The sequence below is a fragment of the Eschrichtius robustus genome, chromosome 5 (genome assembly GCF_028021215.1).
Source record: "Eschrichtius robustus isolate mEscRob2 chromosome 5, mEscRob2.pri, whole genome shotgun sequence".
In the NCBI taxonomy this organism is placed as follows: Eukaryota; Metazoa; Chordata; class Mammalia; order Artiodactyla; family Eschrichtiidae; genus Eschrichtius; species Eschrichtius robustus.
The window spans coordinates 139,161,232-139,177,699 of NC_090828.1; the positions used below are offsets into that span (position 1 = coordinate 139,161,232).

Sequence of the window (16,468 nt, forward strand, 5' to 3'; positions counted from 1 at the left end):
CACTAGTTGCACCCTGTCAAAGAGAACACAGCACCTCCAAGAGCCCCACGCTGGGATGAGTCACTTTTGTACAGTATCCTTCATTATAGCATTCTTAGCCAAAGCAAAAGGGTACTGGATGAATTACAGGACAAATAAAATGAATGGGCAAGTTCCTTACGTGCTGATATGGAAATACCTCAGGTATGTTAAGTGAAAAAAAAAAGGATAAAACAGCATACATCAAGGTATGATCCAAGGACCCCCGAGGGTGCCCAAGACCCTTTCTGAGGGTCTGCGAGGTCCTCGCTTTCCAACTACACATCTACGTGAGGTTGTATTTCCTTCTATACTTCAACCAAAAAACAAGTAACAACAGACTGAACGCATAAGCAAACAGGCAAATCCAGCTATTAAGCCCGATGCTAAATTTTTTCAAACGTGAAAACACTCTGCCTCACTGATTTTGTATTGGAAAATATTTTTTATAAAGTCTATTTTTTAAATATAATGGGTTTACCATTTCTTAAGAAAGTTTTCAAATTTCTCAATTTTATTTTCTAATATGGTAAATAATGATAGATATAACTCACAAGACCTCTTGGGAAGCCTCAAAAATTTAATACTGTAAAAGGATCCTGAGACTAAGAAGTTTGAGTACCACTGATGTATATACTACCTTTTGTAAAAAAGGAAGAAAAATAAGAATTTATCTTTGTACTGGTTTATATATGCATGAAGAAAAACTCATGAAGGATAAATAAACCAGTATGAGTGGTTAAGCAAAGAGAAGATAGGAAATAGGCAGATGCAAGAACCTTTACTGAATCCTTTTTTTCATTCTGAAGCTATGTGTGTGTATGTATGTATGTATATATATATAAAACCTATTCAAAAACTTAAAAAAAAAAAAAAAACAAGAGCCCGAGGCAGCAAGGGCCAGCATGATGGAAGATGAGAATAAAGTCCAGCTGAAAAGTAGAAGGGCTTACAAAGGCTGTGTGGAGTGTCTCCCCTCCCTAACATCCAGAAATAATTGTCCCCAGGCAAAATACTAGAGACTTCCTCCCTAAAGAAATGAAACCAAGAGACCCAGAGCTTCTAGCATGAGATTCCTCATCTTAAACTATTACAGGCAACCACACATCACAATTTAATCAAAGTCTGCAACAGGTGAGATAAACAGAAAAGCTAGCCAGGAAGAGAGTGAGGTAATGCAGAAATGAAAAAAAAATGTAAATAATTTTTTAAAACAAAACAACAAAAAACACAAAATCGTGTACCCAAAGATATTGGAGAAGCTACTGAACCCACAAGGCCAAGTAGATCTGGTTGAGGAAGATACTGACACAGTTTTTTAATAGTCATCCTAGAAGTACTGACCCTTGTTATGTTCTTGTGGAAATTACTCTCATATACACATGGCACAGGGAAAAAGAATATGTTTTAATATCAGATATAAATCTGTTTCATTTACTACCTGTGTGCTCCCAAGAAAAGAATTTAACTTCTGAGCCTCAGTTTCATCCAGTGTAACTTAGATAACACATGCCTTACAGAGTTACTACAGGAATTTAATGAGTTATTGTTTTCTAATGTGACAATACATTCCCTAGCACTTATGGAATGCATTGAGCATTCCATAAATGGCATTCTTATTGCCTGTGAGGCAGCAGAAAAAGCTGACTGTGTTACTAGAAAATAAATGAAAAAAAAAAAAAAAAAAAAAAAAACCAGATTCATGGTTGTCAGAGCCAGGGGGTGGGGGATGGGAGAAACGCATGAACCGTTTTTATCTTTATAGTTTAGATAAACTGAATTTTAAAAAAAACAATAGAAGTCAATGAAATATGCTTTAAGGTTAACAATCATTTAGTGTATTAACATTTTCACTTATAAACATACAATCTGCATATACAGGGAAAAATAGGTTCTGAGGACACAACAGAATACTAGAGACAGGCAAGCAATCAGAAAAAAAAGATCAACCCTAGGGGAAAAAACTGGAACTGCATCCCATGCTGGTGTCTACATAAACTTGGGAAGGAGAAAGAAAGCACACAGTATCACAAGTAATGTAGAAAATAAATGTGGGTCATTCTGTCTCAATGGCAGGAACTTCTCCCATGATCCAGATCTTGTGTCCTGGTCTGGCCCGTTTCATGAATGATGATCTGAAACACAACCACGGGTCTCTCCCTTCTCTTTACATCTAAGACCCTGAAGTTAACTCAAGGAATTAAAAGAACAGAGCTAAGAAACAAGCCAACTGGCATGTGTGCAATGTCAACGGCCAACTAGCTAAAAGTACACATGGAAGTAAAATACTGACTAAACCTGAACAAGTTCCTTCCAACTCACCTAACTTCTTGATTTAGGATTACCTAAGCGTTGGCATCTACGAGAGCTGGGGCCAGGGAAAGGAAGTATCTCAGCCCATCTTTATACAGAGTATGCATTTCCTCTCAGGATCAAGTCACTAGTGACAGTGAACTTCCAGACTCAACTACAGTTGCCCGGTGGGGGTGGCCCCGCTGGGGACAGGGACTGGAGATGGGGGGGCACACGTGGGCCCAAGCTTCAGTCCACAGCTCTCCCGCTTCTGTCAGAGGGAAGCCAGGGGAACACAAGGAGACCATCTGCTTCAAGGGCATTTCACTGACGTAACTCAGTACCTGTGGTTCCAGTAACTCCAAGTTCAAAATGATGCAACATGAAAAACTGAGTTTAGTATTTTGTAAGTAAAACATACAGCTCGAATAATGGTTACCATCTGAACAAAACCATTCTTATTACACACGATGTAAAATAACTAAAGCAACATTTTTAACCATCAAAACCAGTGTCATCACACATCACATATGGCAACTTTCCACCATGTCAAACATCCAAAGAGATGACAGCCAAGTATACTTCTTTTCAGCTGGAAACAGACTCTCCAGTGTCAACAAGTGCAATAGAATTAGCTAGGAAAACACACCTGTGGTCACCACAAAGTTCATTTGGCATCTGGTTTCATACGGAGATAGATCTATTTAAGTCTGACTTAGAGATGGAATGGGTTGATCAGTGAAACAAAAGACTATGTATGTAACTGGCCACATAGAACAAAAACGGAATTTGTGCTACTAGGAGTGTATTTTATGGAAAATAGGGCCACATGGAGTACAGGGGCAGAGACCTTCAATGCGCTAAACTGCCTTTGTAAAAGTACATTGTTTAAAGCATGCAGGACAGAAAACTGGAATAACTGAAGTTTTAAAATTTACATAAATTAAGAAATAACAAAAATGCACGACTCTCAGTCTTCCAGAGCTTCACACATAGTTGGGGCTCAAACTACATGGTTTTAAGCTTCTCTGTGACATTTGAGTCAAGAATGAAAACAAGGCCAGTGTCCCGGTCAGATGGAGTAATACCTTGAGCAGGTCATTCATGTCCTTAGGCCGCAACTCCCATCTGTAACCTGAGTCTCCCCCACCATGCCACCACCGGGGCTCCACGCACCCCAGTGCTCGGGGACAGCCACAGCGCCCCAGTCCTGCACAGGACAGGAAACGGGCTCTTTAACAGCCTTCAGAAGGGTGGAAAAGGGGATCCTCAGTGCAGCGCAATCCCCTGAGACAGTAACACTGTAACTATGGCTCTCATTCCACTCTCCTCACCATTCTCTTAATATTACTTTCTCCACAAGTAGAAAAATAAGCTATAAGTAGGCTGAAGTGGCAATAAAAATACTCAAAGCAAACACTCAAAACATGATGCCTCTGAATAAAGCAAATCTACCTCCACACACTTATTTGTAATTGTTTTGCCTTGTTCAAGTTTTAAATGATAAAGCCCTAAAACGCTGAGACTCAAGTCTACTCTTAATTTGGGATGTTTTCCAAGGATCACTACCAAAAACAAACTAGTAAAAATAAAATGAAAAGCATCATTTTAAAGCGGGGGATCTGCCATCCCGCCCATCATCCTAAGCAGTCGGCTTTGCTGGAAGCCTGCAGAGCCCCAGAGGCCGTGGCGATATCACACCGCTGATTCAGGAAGGTTCCAGCCTACGACTCCTGAAGTAACGTGCAGCCAGATCTGGTCTGAGGTTTCAAAGTCTGGCATTAAACCAAAACAGCTGCAGTTCTTCTTGCCACAATCACTCACCACTCATACATCACGACGTTACTAGCGTAACACTAAAATAACTATCCCTTAAGCACTAAGGCCTAACTCTAAAAGGAAAATGCCCTTTCCAAACAGGTGTGTTCAAATAAGGTATTCTGAGAGTTCCATAAAAGAACTCCTAGAATGAGCCAGTGCCCCCAACTAGTCCACGTTTTAGCTAAACAGCAGTCCAAAGCCTTCTCCGTGGTACTTATATGGATTAGTTATAAGTATGATGTCACTACTTTCAAAAGAACTACTAAAACTATTATTAAAAACATTTATAACAAACAGAAATGCCCTGCAAATTATATTATTGCACACAGGGTATCAGAAGCTATGCACATCCAGGTTCCAAGGACTCTAGAAGACCCAGAACAGAGACCCTAAGGCCATGCCTGTGGCTGCTCCAGCCAGCATGCCCAGCGCCAGGTCACTGTCATTGTCTCGATACCGCTCACGAATGATGACTTGGTTGGCAGGCTGCTGTCCATAAAGTCCTAGAAAAGAAGGAAAAAACAGGAGCAGTTTGTGAAGTCCAACATTCACTCAAAAAGACGGCTCCCTTGACTGGGACCCTTCCTGAGGTTTCTCCATGCACTGCACCCCCCCGCCCCTCGGGGCGCTGGTGGGGTGACTGCAGTGAGTGCTCCCCAGCTCTCCTCCACCAGAAGCGAAGGTGACTGGACTTGGCCACGTGAGGAGGACACCTCCATTTCTAAGACGGCACTAAGAGAAAATCAAGATGCTCAGCTTCCCAAGGTCCACAGTCCCAGACACTGCAGAGAGCAGAATCCTAATGAAGCTGCAAACCCCAGCCTCCAATGCCCACTTCAGCCCCGCACATCCTGCTCATCAGGATGGCAGGCAGACGAGGAGTCTGGGAGACGCACGGAGCCTAGAGACAATGGGAGAGTCAAGAATCCCCACTGAAAGCTAAGAAGAAACACCCACCTAGAAGTTAATTAGCTTCTCAGTATTCATGCAAACCGTTTTTAAATTAAACCTTTAATCTGCTAACCTAACCTGCTCTTCATTTTTAACCTTATGCCTTTATGGGGAAAAATATTTATGTTAGAGGGAAAACTTCTAAAAAGCAAACTTCAAACAAATTTAAAATTTATTTGCACAATTAAAGTTTACAACTGGAAATGTATTGCTTGTTCTCTTCTATGCTTCACAATATATTGTCCAATAGCTAATTAGCTTTAAAATTGCTCACATATAGTGTTAACTTTCCTCCTTGACCCACTATTCCCTTAGCAGTTCAACCCTAGGAAATAGAGAGATTAATCCAATAGTGATATGTCCATGTAGATGAAGAATGGAAGTGAAACCAACAGTGACACTAAAGGCTGACATCTACAAGTGCTTACCAGTCTAAGCACTTATAGTATTACAAGCATTTACATTCATTGACTCACTTAATCCTCACAACAACCCTATGAGTTGAGCTTCCCGTTATCCCTATTTTACAGACAGGCAAAAGTGAGGCACACGGGGGTTGAGGGCAGCATGTTTCAACTACAAAACTGGTGAACTGTAGCATTCACTATCACAGCCTTGAAATTTAAAAAAATTTCAATTAGGCAACTCCAAGTAGTGAAATGCCATACAGTAGGAACCTGCAAGCTGACCTAATTAAAAGATCCCCTGAAGAATCTAAACCTGCATTCCCTCTGTTAGCCCCCCAGAGGGATCTCCTCACTGCATGACCGGGAGCCAACTTCTGCTGCAGCTCCTGCTCACCTCTGCTCCTACCAGGGAGCTAAGTCCTTTTTTTTTTAATAAATTTATTTATTTATTTATTTATTTTTGGCTGCATTGGGTCTTCGTTGCTGCACGCGGGCTTTTCTCTAGTTGCGGCGAGCGGGGGCTCCTCTTTGTTGTGGTGCGCAGGCTTCTCATTGCGCTGGCTTCTCTTACTGCGGAGCGCAGGCTCTAGGCGCACAGGCTTCAGTAGTTGTGGTGCATGGGCTTAGTTGCTCTGCGGCACGTGGGATCTTCCCAGACCAGGGATCGAACCCGTGGCCCCTGCATTGGCAGGCGGATTCTTAACCACTGCGCCACCAGGGAAGTCCCAGGAGCTAAGTCTTTACCAAAGTCAACTAGGGACATTTCCAAGTTGTACTTATTTTAATTATCTAATTTAACTAAACTTTACATAAATGATCAAAACACGAATGTAGAAAAGGCAGATACTGTTTCTATGACAATTAAGTTAGATACTTTAGGAAAGGCTAAATAAAGGCAAGTAACTTTTACAAATTACCATCAAACCAACGAATTGAGTAAATTATAAAAGATGGGGGAGGAGACACCAAGAATCACAAAATCTAGAGGTCTGCTCTCAGACTTGGCCCTGGAAACCTGTAGTGCAATCATGTGTCACATGAGTACCATCTCTGTAAGACAGAAACAGAGGACTCCAACCAAAGGAGCCAACTCAAACCAAAGACCTCAAGCCCACAACAAGAGACAGCTGAACAAATGTCCACTAACGTGGGAAAATCAAAACAGAGTACTTACAGTGTGTACACAGCACTCTGTGCACTTCTAAACTGGCTGCCCGGCCACCCGTCCCCAGTCATATTAAAGAGAAGGCCTTTAACCTTCTCTGCACGACCAGGGCCTCTATGGACACTGCAAGGCAGTGTGTCATGAAGCTGGCAAAGCACCGGAGTACCTTAGAGAGGCTGACTGAAGAGCTCCTGCCTGGTTACCAGCACGATGCTGCAGCGGGACGACCAGTACTTGAGCAGCCCTTCCACAGCAAGCACACTGCTAGCTGCTCACAGCGCAAATGCCGAATGCCCGTGGACTGCACTCAGCCCTGAGCAGCAAGTGTTCTGAGATGGCCCCGAGCGTGCTGTCTCTTTTTTCATCATGAAAGTCAAAGGCAAGGATGGAATCCTATGTACAGAAATTCCCTTCACAAGCACAAGCACAGAACTTCTGCTTTTCTGCAGAATTAGAAACAGCTGGGATTATCCCAGTCTGTGGCCTAGGGGCTGAATAAAAGGCTGGTTCTCATCAGACGATTAGGCTAGGGCTTAAAAACCGACCACCAACCCCAAAATAAATGGGGAAAAAAAAATAATTCATACAAGGGAAAATCTAATTTGTAAACAATTGTACAATGTTTATCTTTGCCAGTCATCATAGAAATGTAAACTAAAGCAACCTGACTCCATGTTAAGACCTTATCAAAACTTTCAGAGCACAACAACAGGCAATCTTTATGGGACTACAGAGAAACCAGTACATCATTAACTCCTAGTGGCATTATAAACTGGTAAACTATTCTGGAAATTAACTTGGTAAATGGTATCAAGACTTACTGTAATACTGTCAGATGAAATGATATAAAGTCTGAATTTCCCTCAAAACAATCCAGAGGTGGGGAGAGAAGGTACAGGTGAAACAAGATGTGGTAACTGTTGAAGCTGGTAACAGGCAAATTTGACAGTTCATTTACTGTCCCTACTTTCGTATGTTTGAAAACTTTTATAATTTTTTAATGGTATCAAAAGAAACAGAAGTGTTTATGCCCTTTGACATATTAATTTAATATAGAGAAATCAGAAATGTATTCTAAGACATATTTAACAGGAATGGAAAAGAAAATGATTAGAAATATTCAAAGCAATATCTACGACAGTAAAAATGAAAAGAAAAAAGTAAAGACAACTAATAATACATCACCCCACATGACAGTATGCAACCATTAAAAATACTTAAGAAGATTATGTAGCACTCTGGACAAAATACATAAAATTTTACTGATAAAATGAAGAATAGAATGCAAAAAGTAATGTAAGATAACAAAGATGAAACAATTATTTTACATGAGGAAAAAAATTCAAACAAAAATAGTTGTGCTAGGATTAGAGGATAGACAAATAGTTCATTTTTCAGCATCATTATTTTATCAGTTTTCAACTTGACATGAAAAAAAAAAAAAAATCAAGCAAGGCAGAATCCTTCAGTCTATGCTAGTTGAGTGCACTGCATCAGATTCCAGAAACCAATAACAGGAGAAACTCTCTTGTATTAGGTGCTAATGCATAAAAAACCAAAGTAACCACCACTAACCAAAAGGACACTTTGAGTCTGGGGCTGGCCAAATCCAGAGACCCTGTGGCAGCCCCCTTGGCTTCTCTGCGGCATTAATATCAGTTACCACTCACCCTTCTGGTAACACACTCTCCTTCTACTGCTTCTGTGTTAAGGCACTGTGCTAGGTTTGCTCACAGCCACTTAGAGCTCTGATCTCTTGGCAAGCTCTGGGCTCCCATTCCAGTCTATTCACCAACTCACTCTCCTGTGTGTCGTTCTGACATGCCATACCCACTGTGACCTGCCCCTGCATGACTTCACCTGCTCATTGGGGTCTGGGTGTGGCCTCACTCTTCAGGCCATCAGGCACGTAGCTCTGGTCCCCCTTGCCCTGGTTGTAGGCACCAGCATATTCCTGCACCTCCACCCCATAGACTTCCCCTGCCCATGCTGCACCTAGGACTTGATGCCTCCTACACAGGCCAGTCATTCACACCTAACAACTTGTTTCGGGTGAGGCGAAAATGAAAGGAACCCATTAAAAGCCCAGAATAAACATAAGCCCTCCCAGGCCTCTACTTCACCTGCAAAATGGAACATCACACCTCAGTAGTGATAATTTTTGAAGGATACTACCAGAAGGAAAAAAAAAGAGAAAGATTGCCTTTTATCCCTTAAAATGGGCCTCTTAGTTTGGTTGCTTCTTAATGTAAGTGAATTTCAGGAAGTACAAATTCTCTTCTTGGGGATGAATCTGGATACGATAGTGACGTTTTAAAAATCAAGCCCACTCTAACTTTTGTAAAGCAGTGTGAAGATATATAATGCTTTTTTTTTTTTTAAAGTAGCAGAGTGATTTCTAGTCTAACCAGAAGAAACATAGCTCACTTTAAATTGAGAAATAAAAATTCTTCAGGCTTTATTGATCGACTCACTAAATGAAGAGAAACAAGGAATGAAAGGCTGGCGTAAGTTACCTGCATATGGGTACTGGTAGGGTACAGCATAAGCCTGCCCACTGGCAGCATAGACAACTTGAGTTCCTGGCGGGTATGCACCACTGTATGGACCATAGCCGTATGCCTGCTGAAAAGATACAGGCCCATTAGAAATACCATTTTCAAATTTCAACATCCATTTATAATAAAAACTCTCAACAAAGTGGGTATAAAGAGAACATACCTCAATATAATAAAAGCTATATATGACAAGCCCATAGCTAGCATCATACTCAATGGTGAAAAACTGAAAGCATTTCCTCTAAGATCAGGAACAAGACAAGGGTGTCCACTCTCACCACTTTTATTCAACATGCTATTGGAAGGCCTAGGCAGAGCAATTAGACTAGGAAATAAAAGGCATCCAAACTGGAAAGGAAAAAGTAAAACTGTCACGACTTGCAGATGACAGAATATTATATATAGAAAACCCTAAAGACTCCACCAAAAAACTGTAAGAATAAATGAATTCAGTAAAGTTGCAGGATACGAAATCAATATACAGAAATCTGTTGCGTTTCTATATGCTAATAACAAACGTTCAGAAAGGGAAATTAAGAAAACGATCCCATTTACAATTCATCAAAAACAATAAATTATTAACATATACACACTACTATATATAAAATAGATAATCAACAAGGACCTACTGTATAGCACAGGGAACTCTACTCAATACTCTGTGATAACCTATATGGGAAAAGAATCTGAAAAAGAATAGATAATATGTGTATGTATAACTGAATCACTTTGCTGTACACCTGAAACTAACACAACATTGTAAATCAACTGTACCCTAATATAAAATAAAAATTAAAAAGCAAAACAAAAACAAACAAAAAAACAATAAAATACCTAGGAATAAATTTAACCAAGGAGGTGAAAGGCCTGTACACTGAAAACTATAAGGCACTGATGAAAGAAATTGAAAATACAAATAAATGGAAAGATATTCCAAGCTAATGGATTGGAAGAATAGTTAAAATGTCCATACTATCCAAAGTAATCTACAGATTCAATGCAATCCCTAACAAATTTCCAACGGCATTTTTTGCAGAAATAGAACAATCCTAAAATTTGTATGGAACTACAAAAGACCCAAAATAGCCAAAGAAAGAAGAATAAAGCTGGAGGCATCATGATCCCAGATTTCAAACTATACTACAAAGTAATCACAACAGTATGGTATTGGCATAAAAACAGACACACAGATCAATGGAAAAGAAGAGAGTGCCCAGAAGTAAACCCACGCGTACATAGTCAATTAACTTACAACAAAGGAGCCAAGAATATACAATGGGGAAAGGACAGTCTCTTCGATAAATGGTGCTGGGAAAACTAGACAGCCACATGCAAAAGAATGAAACTAGACCACTATCTTATACCATACACAGAAATTAACTCAAAATGGATGAAAGATGTAAGACCTGAAACCATAAAACTCCTAGAAAAAAACATAGGTGATAAGCTCCTTGACATTGGTCATGGTGATGATTTTTTGGATCTGACTCCAAAGGCAAAGGCAATAAAAGCAGAAATAAATGTGGGACTACATCAACTAAAAAGCTTCTGTACAGCAAAGGAAACCACCAACAAAATGAGAAGGCAACCTACTGAATGGGAGAAAATATTTGCAAATCACATATCTGATAAGAAGTTAATATCCAAAATATATAAGGAACTCATACAACTCAACAGCAAAAAAATAATCTGATTAAAAAACGGGCCGAAGAACTGAATAGACATCTTCCCAAAGAAGAAATACAGATGGCCAACAGGCACATGAAAAGATACTCAACATCACTAATCATCAGGGAAATGCAAATCAAAACCACAATGAGGTATCACCTCACACCTGTTAGAATGACTCTTATTAAAAAGACAAGAAATAACAAGTGTTGGCAAGGATGCGGAGAAAAGGGAACCCTCATACACAGCTGATGGGAATATAAATTGGTGCCTCCACTGTGATAAACAGTAATGGAAGGAAGTTCCTCAAAAAATTAAACGTAGAACTACCAGTTGATCCAGCAATTCCACTTCTGGGTATTTATCCAAAGGAAACAAAAACACTAACTCAAAAAGATATCTGGGGCTTCCCTGGTGGCGCAGTGGTTGAGAGTCTGCCTGCCAAAGCAGGGGACGTGGGTTCGAGCCCTGCTCTGGGAAGATCCCACATGCTGCGGAGCAACTAGGCCCGTGAGCCACAATTACTGAGCCTGCGCGTCTGGAGCCTGTGCTCCGCAACAAGAGAGGCCGCGATAGTGAGAGGCCCATGCACCACGATGAAGAGTGGCCCCCGCTTGCCGCAACTAGAGAAAGCCCTCGCACAGAAACGAAGACCCAACAGAGCCATAAAAATAAATTTAAGAAATAAATAAATTAATTAATTTTAAAAAAAAAAAGATATCTGTATCCCCATGTTCACTGCATCATTATTTACAATAGCTAAGATATGGAAACAACCTAAGTGTCCATCAGCAAATGGATAAAGAAAATGTGGTCCAAATATACAATGGAATATTATTCTGCCATTAAAAAGGACAATTTGCCATTTTCGACAACATGGATGGACTTTGAATTTTCGAGAGAAGTCAGACAGAGAAAGACAAATACCATATGATCTCATCTATATGTGGAATCTAATATTTTCTAAAAAACAAACAAAAAAGTAGGGCTTCTCTGGTGGCGCAGTGGTTGAGAATCTGCCTGCTAATGCAGGGGACGCGGGTTCGAGCCCTGGTCTGGGAAGATCCCACATGCCGCACAGCAGCTAGGCCCGTGAGCCACAATTACTGAGCCTGCGCGTCTGGAGCCTGTGCTCCGCAACAAGAGAGGCCGCGACAGTGAGAGGCCCACGCACCGCGATGAAGAGTGGCCCCCGCTTGCCACAACTAGAGAAAGCCCTCGCACAGAAACGAAGACCCAACACAGCCAAAAATAAATAAATAGATAGATAGATAGATAGATAGATAGATAGATAGATAGATAGATAAATTTAAAAAAACAAAAAAGCAAGCTCACAGATATAGAGAACAGACTGGTGGTTGCCAGAGAGGAAGGGGGGCCTGTGGGGGGGGCAGGCGTGAACAAATTTGGTGAAGGAGTCAAAATGTACAAAGTTCCAGTCATAAAATAAATAGGGGGCTTCCCCGGTGGCACAGTGGGAAGAGACTCCGCCTGCCAACGCAGGGGACACGGGCTCGAGCCCTGGTCCGGGAAGATCCCACATGCCGCAGAGCAACTAAGCCCGTGCACCACAACTACTGAGCCTGCGCTCTAGAGCCCGTGAGCCACAACTACTGAACCCCATGCACCCAGAGCCCAAGCTCCACAAGAGAAGCCACCGCAAAGAGAAGCCCGCACACCGCAACAAAGAGTAGCCCCCGCTAGCCACAACTAGAGAAAGCCCACGTGCAGCAACGAAGACCCAACACAGCCAAAAATAAAATAAATTAAATAAATAAATAAATAAATCATGGGGATATGATATACAGCATGGTGACTATAGTTAATACTATATTGCATATTTGAAAGTTACAAAGAGGGTAGGTCTTAAAAGTTTTCAACACAAGAAAAAATATCTTTATGTATGGTGACAGATTTTAACTAGACCTAGTGCAGTGATTATTTTGCAATATGTACAAATACAGATCATTATGTTGTATACCTGAAACTAATATAATGTTGCATGTCAATTATACCTCAATTTTGAAAAATACAATTTTGAAACCAGTGGGAATATACTAAAATTGGTTCTCCAAGTTGCAGTCAATAAAGTTTGACACTCTATTAAAAAAATAAAGAACATGATGGGACTTCCCTGGTGGTCCAGTGGCTAAGACTCCACGCTCCCAATGAAGGGGGCCCAGGTTCAATCCCTGGTCAGGGAACTAGATCCCGTGCGCATGCCGCTACTAAGAGATCGTTCCCATGCCGCAACTAAAGATCCCGCATGCCGCAACTAAGACCTGGTGCTGCCCAATAAATAAATAAATATTTTTAAAATAATAATAATAATAAATAAAGAACATGAGACAGTGTGCTTATGCCCTTTGTTTTAAGATTCTAAAAAAACAAACCCACAACTGGAATCTACTTTCAGGCTGTAAAATAAAGTAGGTGGAAAACACAACAAAAAAGAGAACTGGACTTGCCAGAGATTCCAATTTCATTTCAGCTGTACCATTAACTTGACCTTCAGTAAGTCATCTAACTACTGTAGGCCTTGTTTTGTTCATCTCTAAAATGATCAGTTTGGACCAGGTGATGAACGAGATTCATCCAAAGCCAGTTTTCTCTTGATGAAGCCAGCCTAGCAGCAAAACCCTCCCCAGCCCAATTTCCAGCAGTTCCTGGCAGGAGAATATAAAAGACTGAGGACACTGGGGGGGATCTGAGGTCTGAGGCCTGGGCAGGTAACTGGCAGTTTTCCAACAGGACATGCCTATGAAAGGGCATTGCCAGAAATGGGCAGTGGACTGCCTCCACTGACCAAGTAAAGGACTACTGTATACCGGGAAATACGGAGATGAAAGGCCTGGCCTTCTTTATGAGCTCACAGGTGGTGACAGGGCAGACATGCTTACAGACAATTACAATGATTGTCATTATGTGACAAAGGCTGTGCACAGGGGAGAACAGGGAGCTGTGGCCTGGCAAATACGTATGTAGAACTAAACCTGTTATCTTACAAAAGCAGACAGAATCTATGCTTCTGTAAGACAGAACAGATGCAGACGTTGTTTTCCCTATTCTTCCTGCTAAGTACAACTGAAAACCCTGGACACTATACATACAACAAACACAAGGAGACTCTGAAAGGTGGAGAGAAGGCGGTTGACTGTCTAGGAACCTCCTGACCCTACCTAAGAAGGACACACAGTGAGTTCCCTGGGTTTTCTTTTTGCCTCCTACATCCGACTGGATAGTGCAGAAGCGGCAACCAAGAAATGCCAACATGTACAGACCTCTTCTGGTCTGCCTCACGGAAAGCCTGCTGTCTCCACCCAAAGAGCCTAAGAAGGAAAAGGCCAATCTGGCAAGAGAGACCATTTTCAGGCAGTAACTGCTCCACTCCAGCCGAACAACACAAAAAGAGCTGTGGCTATTACTCCCACCAGCAAAGTCAAGTATGGAGAAAGACGCTCTCCCACCCCCATCTCAAACAGTGTCAGAAAAGGCCAAGCGGGAAGCTGGGAATTTCATCCCTACCAGATGGAAGCAGGCCACCTCCAGTCCCATGCCACAGTGTCAGTGGAGACCATGCAAGGAGCAGGAGCCAGAACTCCCATCTCTTCCCAGCAGAAACAAGGTGCCCCTTCCTGTCCTGCTGGAGTAGGATCAACAGAGACCCAGTGGAGAGCAAGTACTTCCACAACCTCTTATCAGTAACCATAGTGTCAGTGAAGGTTAGTGGGGAGCAGCAGGGAAAGTCCCTCCAACTCCCAGGCAGGCTGGTGTCAGCAGAGACCTAGCGAAGGGCCTGAATTCCCAGCCCTCCCAGCAGTGGCCATGAGCCAGTGTCAACTGGGACCCAGGGGACAACCTGGACTTCCACCATTACATGAAGGAACAAAGCAGACCCCCTCTTCACCCACCAGAGGAGCATTAGGAGGAAGTCTGCTAAAATGCAGGACTTAAGTAGATGCAGTCTTATAATATTTAAAATGTCCAGGTTTTGATAAAGAATAATTCTTCACACTAAGAACCAGGAAGATCTCAAACTGGACGAGAAAAGACAACAAAAGAGACCAACACCAAGGTGACAGAGATGTTGGAATTACCTAGGAAGGATTTTAAAGCAGCTATCATTAAAATATTTCAGTAAGTAATTAAGAACGTGTTTGAAATTCATAAAATACACAGGAAGTCTCCACAAAACCAGAAAAATATCAGGAAAAACTATATAAAGATACATATCAAGAATAACCAATGAAAATTTTAGAAATACAAAAATAACTAATTATTCAATGAATGGACTCCACAACAAATAGAGATGACAAATAATCAATGAACATGAATATAAAGACTAGAAAGTACCTAATTAGAACAGAGAAAAAGCAGACTGAAGAAAAAAAATGAACAAAAAAACTCTGAGACATCTGGGACATCTAACATCCACGTCATCAGTTTCATTAGAGAAAGAGGGTGGGTCTAAAACAACATTCCAGAAATAATAGGTTAAAATTTCCCAAATTTAGCAAGAAACATAAACCTACGTATTCAAGAAACTGAATGAACACCAAAAAAGATAAATGCCCAAATATACACATCACAGTCAAACTTCTGAAAACTGAAGACAAGGAAAGTAGCCAGAAACAATGCACTATGTATACGGGGGAAAAAAATTCAAATGATAGCAGATTTCTAATCAGAAAATCAGGAGGGCCAAAGGAACTAGCACACATTTACCAAGTGCTGAAAGAAATGTCAACTCAGAATTCGATACTACTGAAAATATTCTTCAGAACAAAGATGAAATTGAGACATTCTCAGATGAAGGAAAACTGAGGATCTGTTGCCAGCAGATCTATCCTAAGAGAATGACAAAAGGAAGTTCACTAAACAGTAAATAATAAACGAAATCTTGAAACATCAGGAGGTAAAAATATATGGTCCGAGCAGAGTACACGTAAATATAATAAAAATCACATCTTGATTTTTCTAATAAGTTTGACAGCTGTAGCAAAATCTATAACACCATCTAATATGGTTCTCAATACACGTAAAAGAAATACTTAAAACAATTATACCATAAAATGAGAGAGAAAAAAGGAATTTAGAGGTAATGGTTTGACACTTCACTGGACCTGGTAAAATGTGAACACCAAACTTTGAAAAATATGTGTATATGTATAATGTAATAACTAGAGCAACCATTAAAATAGCAATACAAAGAGATACTCAAAACATTACAGATAGGTTCAGGAAGATGGCGGAAGAGTAAGACGCGGAGATCACCTTCCTTCCCACAGATACAGTAGAAATACATCTACACGTGGAACTGCTCCTACAGAACACCCACTGAACGCTGGCAGAAAACGTCAGACCTCCCAAAAGGCAAGAAACTCCCCCCGTACTTGGGTAGGGCAAAAGAAAAAAGAAATAACAGAGACAAAAGAATAGGGACGGCACCTGCACCAGTGGGAGGGAGCTGTGAAGGAGGAAAGATTTCCACGCACTAGGAAGCCCCTTCGCGGGCAGAGACTGCGGGTGGCAGAGGGGGGAAGCTTCGGAGCCACGGAGGAGAGCGCAGCCACAGGGGTGTGGAGGGC

General features: G+C 41.2%; 1 protein-coding gene across 3 annotated transcripts in view; it reads right to left on the reverse strand.

Annotated features, from left to right (window-relative positions):
- Positions 1–1,828: 1,828 nt before the first annotated feature.
- Positions 1,829–16,468, reverse strand: part of PLEKHB2 (pleckstrin homology domain containing B2) — a 58,431-nt gene continuing 43,791 nt past the window's right edge. Inside the window, exons 7-8 of one of the 3 annotated variants that reach the window (XM_068545332.1) lie at positions 9,171–9,276; positions 1,829–4,634 (exon numbers count right to left, since the gene is read on the reverse strand). In XM_068545332.1, the coding sequence (XP_068401433.1) occupies positions 4,498–4,634; positions 9,171–9,276 (243 nt within the window). In that variant the 3' untranslated portion in view covers positions 1,829–4,497. Of the gene's footprint in view, positions 4,635–9,170; positions 9,280–16,468 lie in introns of all 3 variants that reach the window. The other 2 variants (XM_068545331.1, XM_068545333.1) reach the window with 2 other exon arrangements.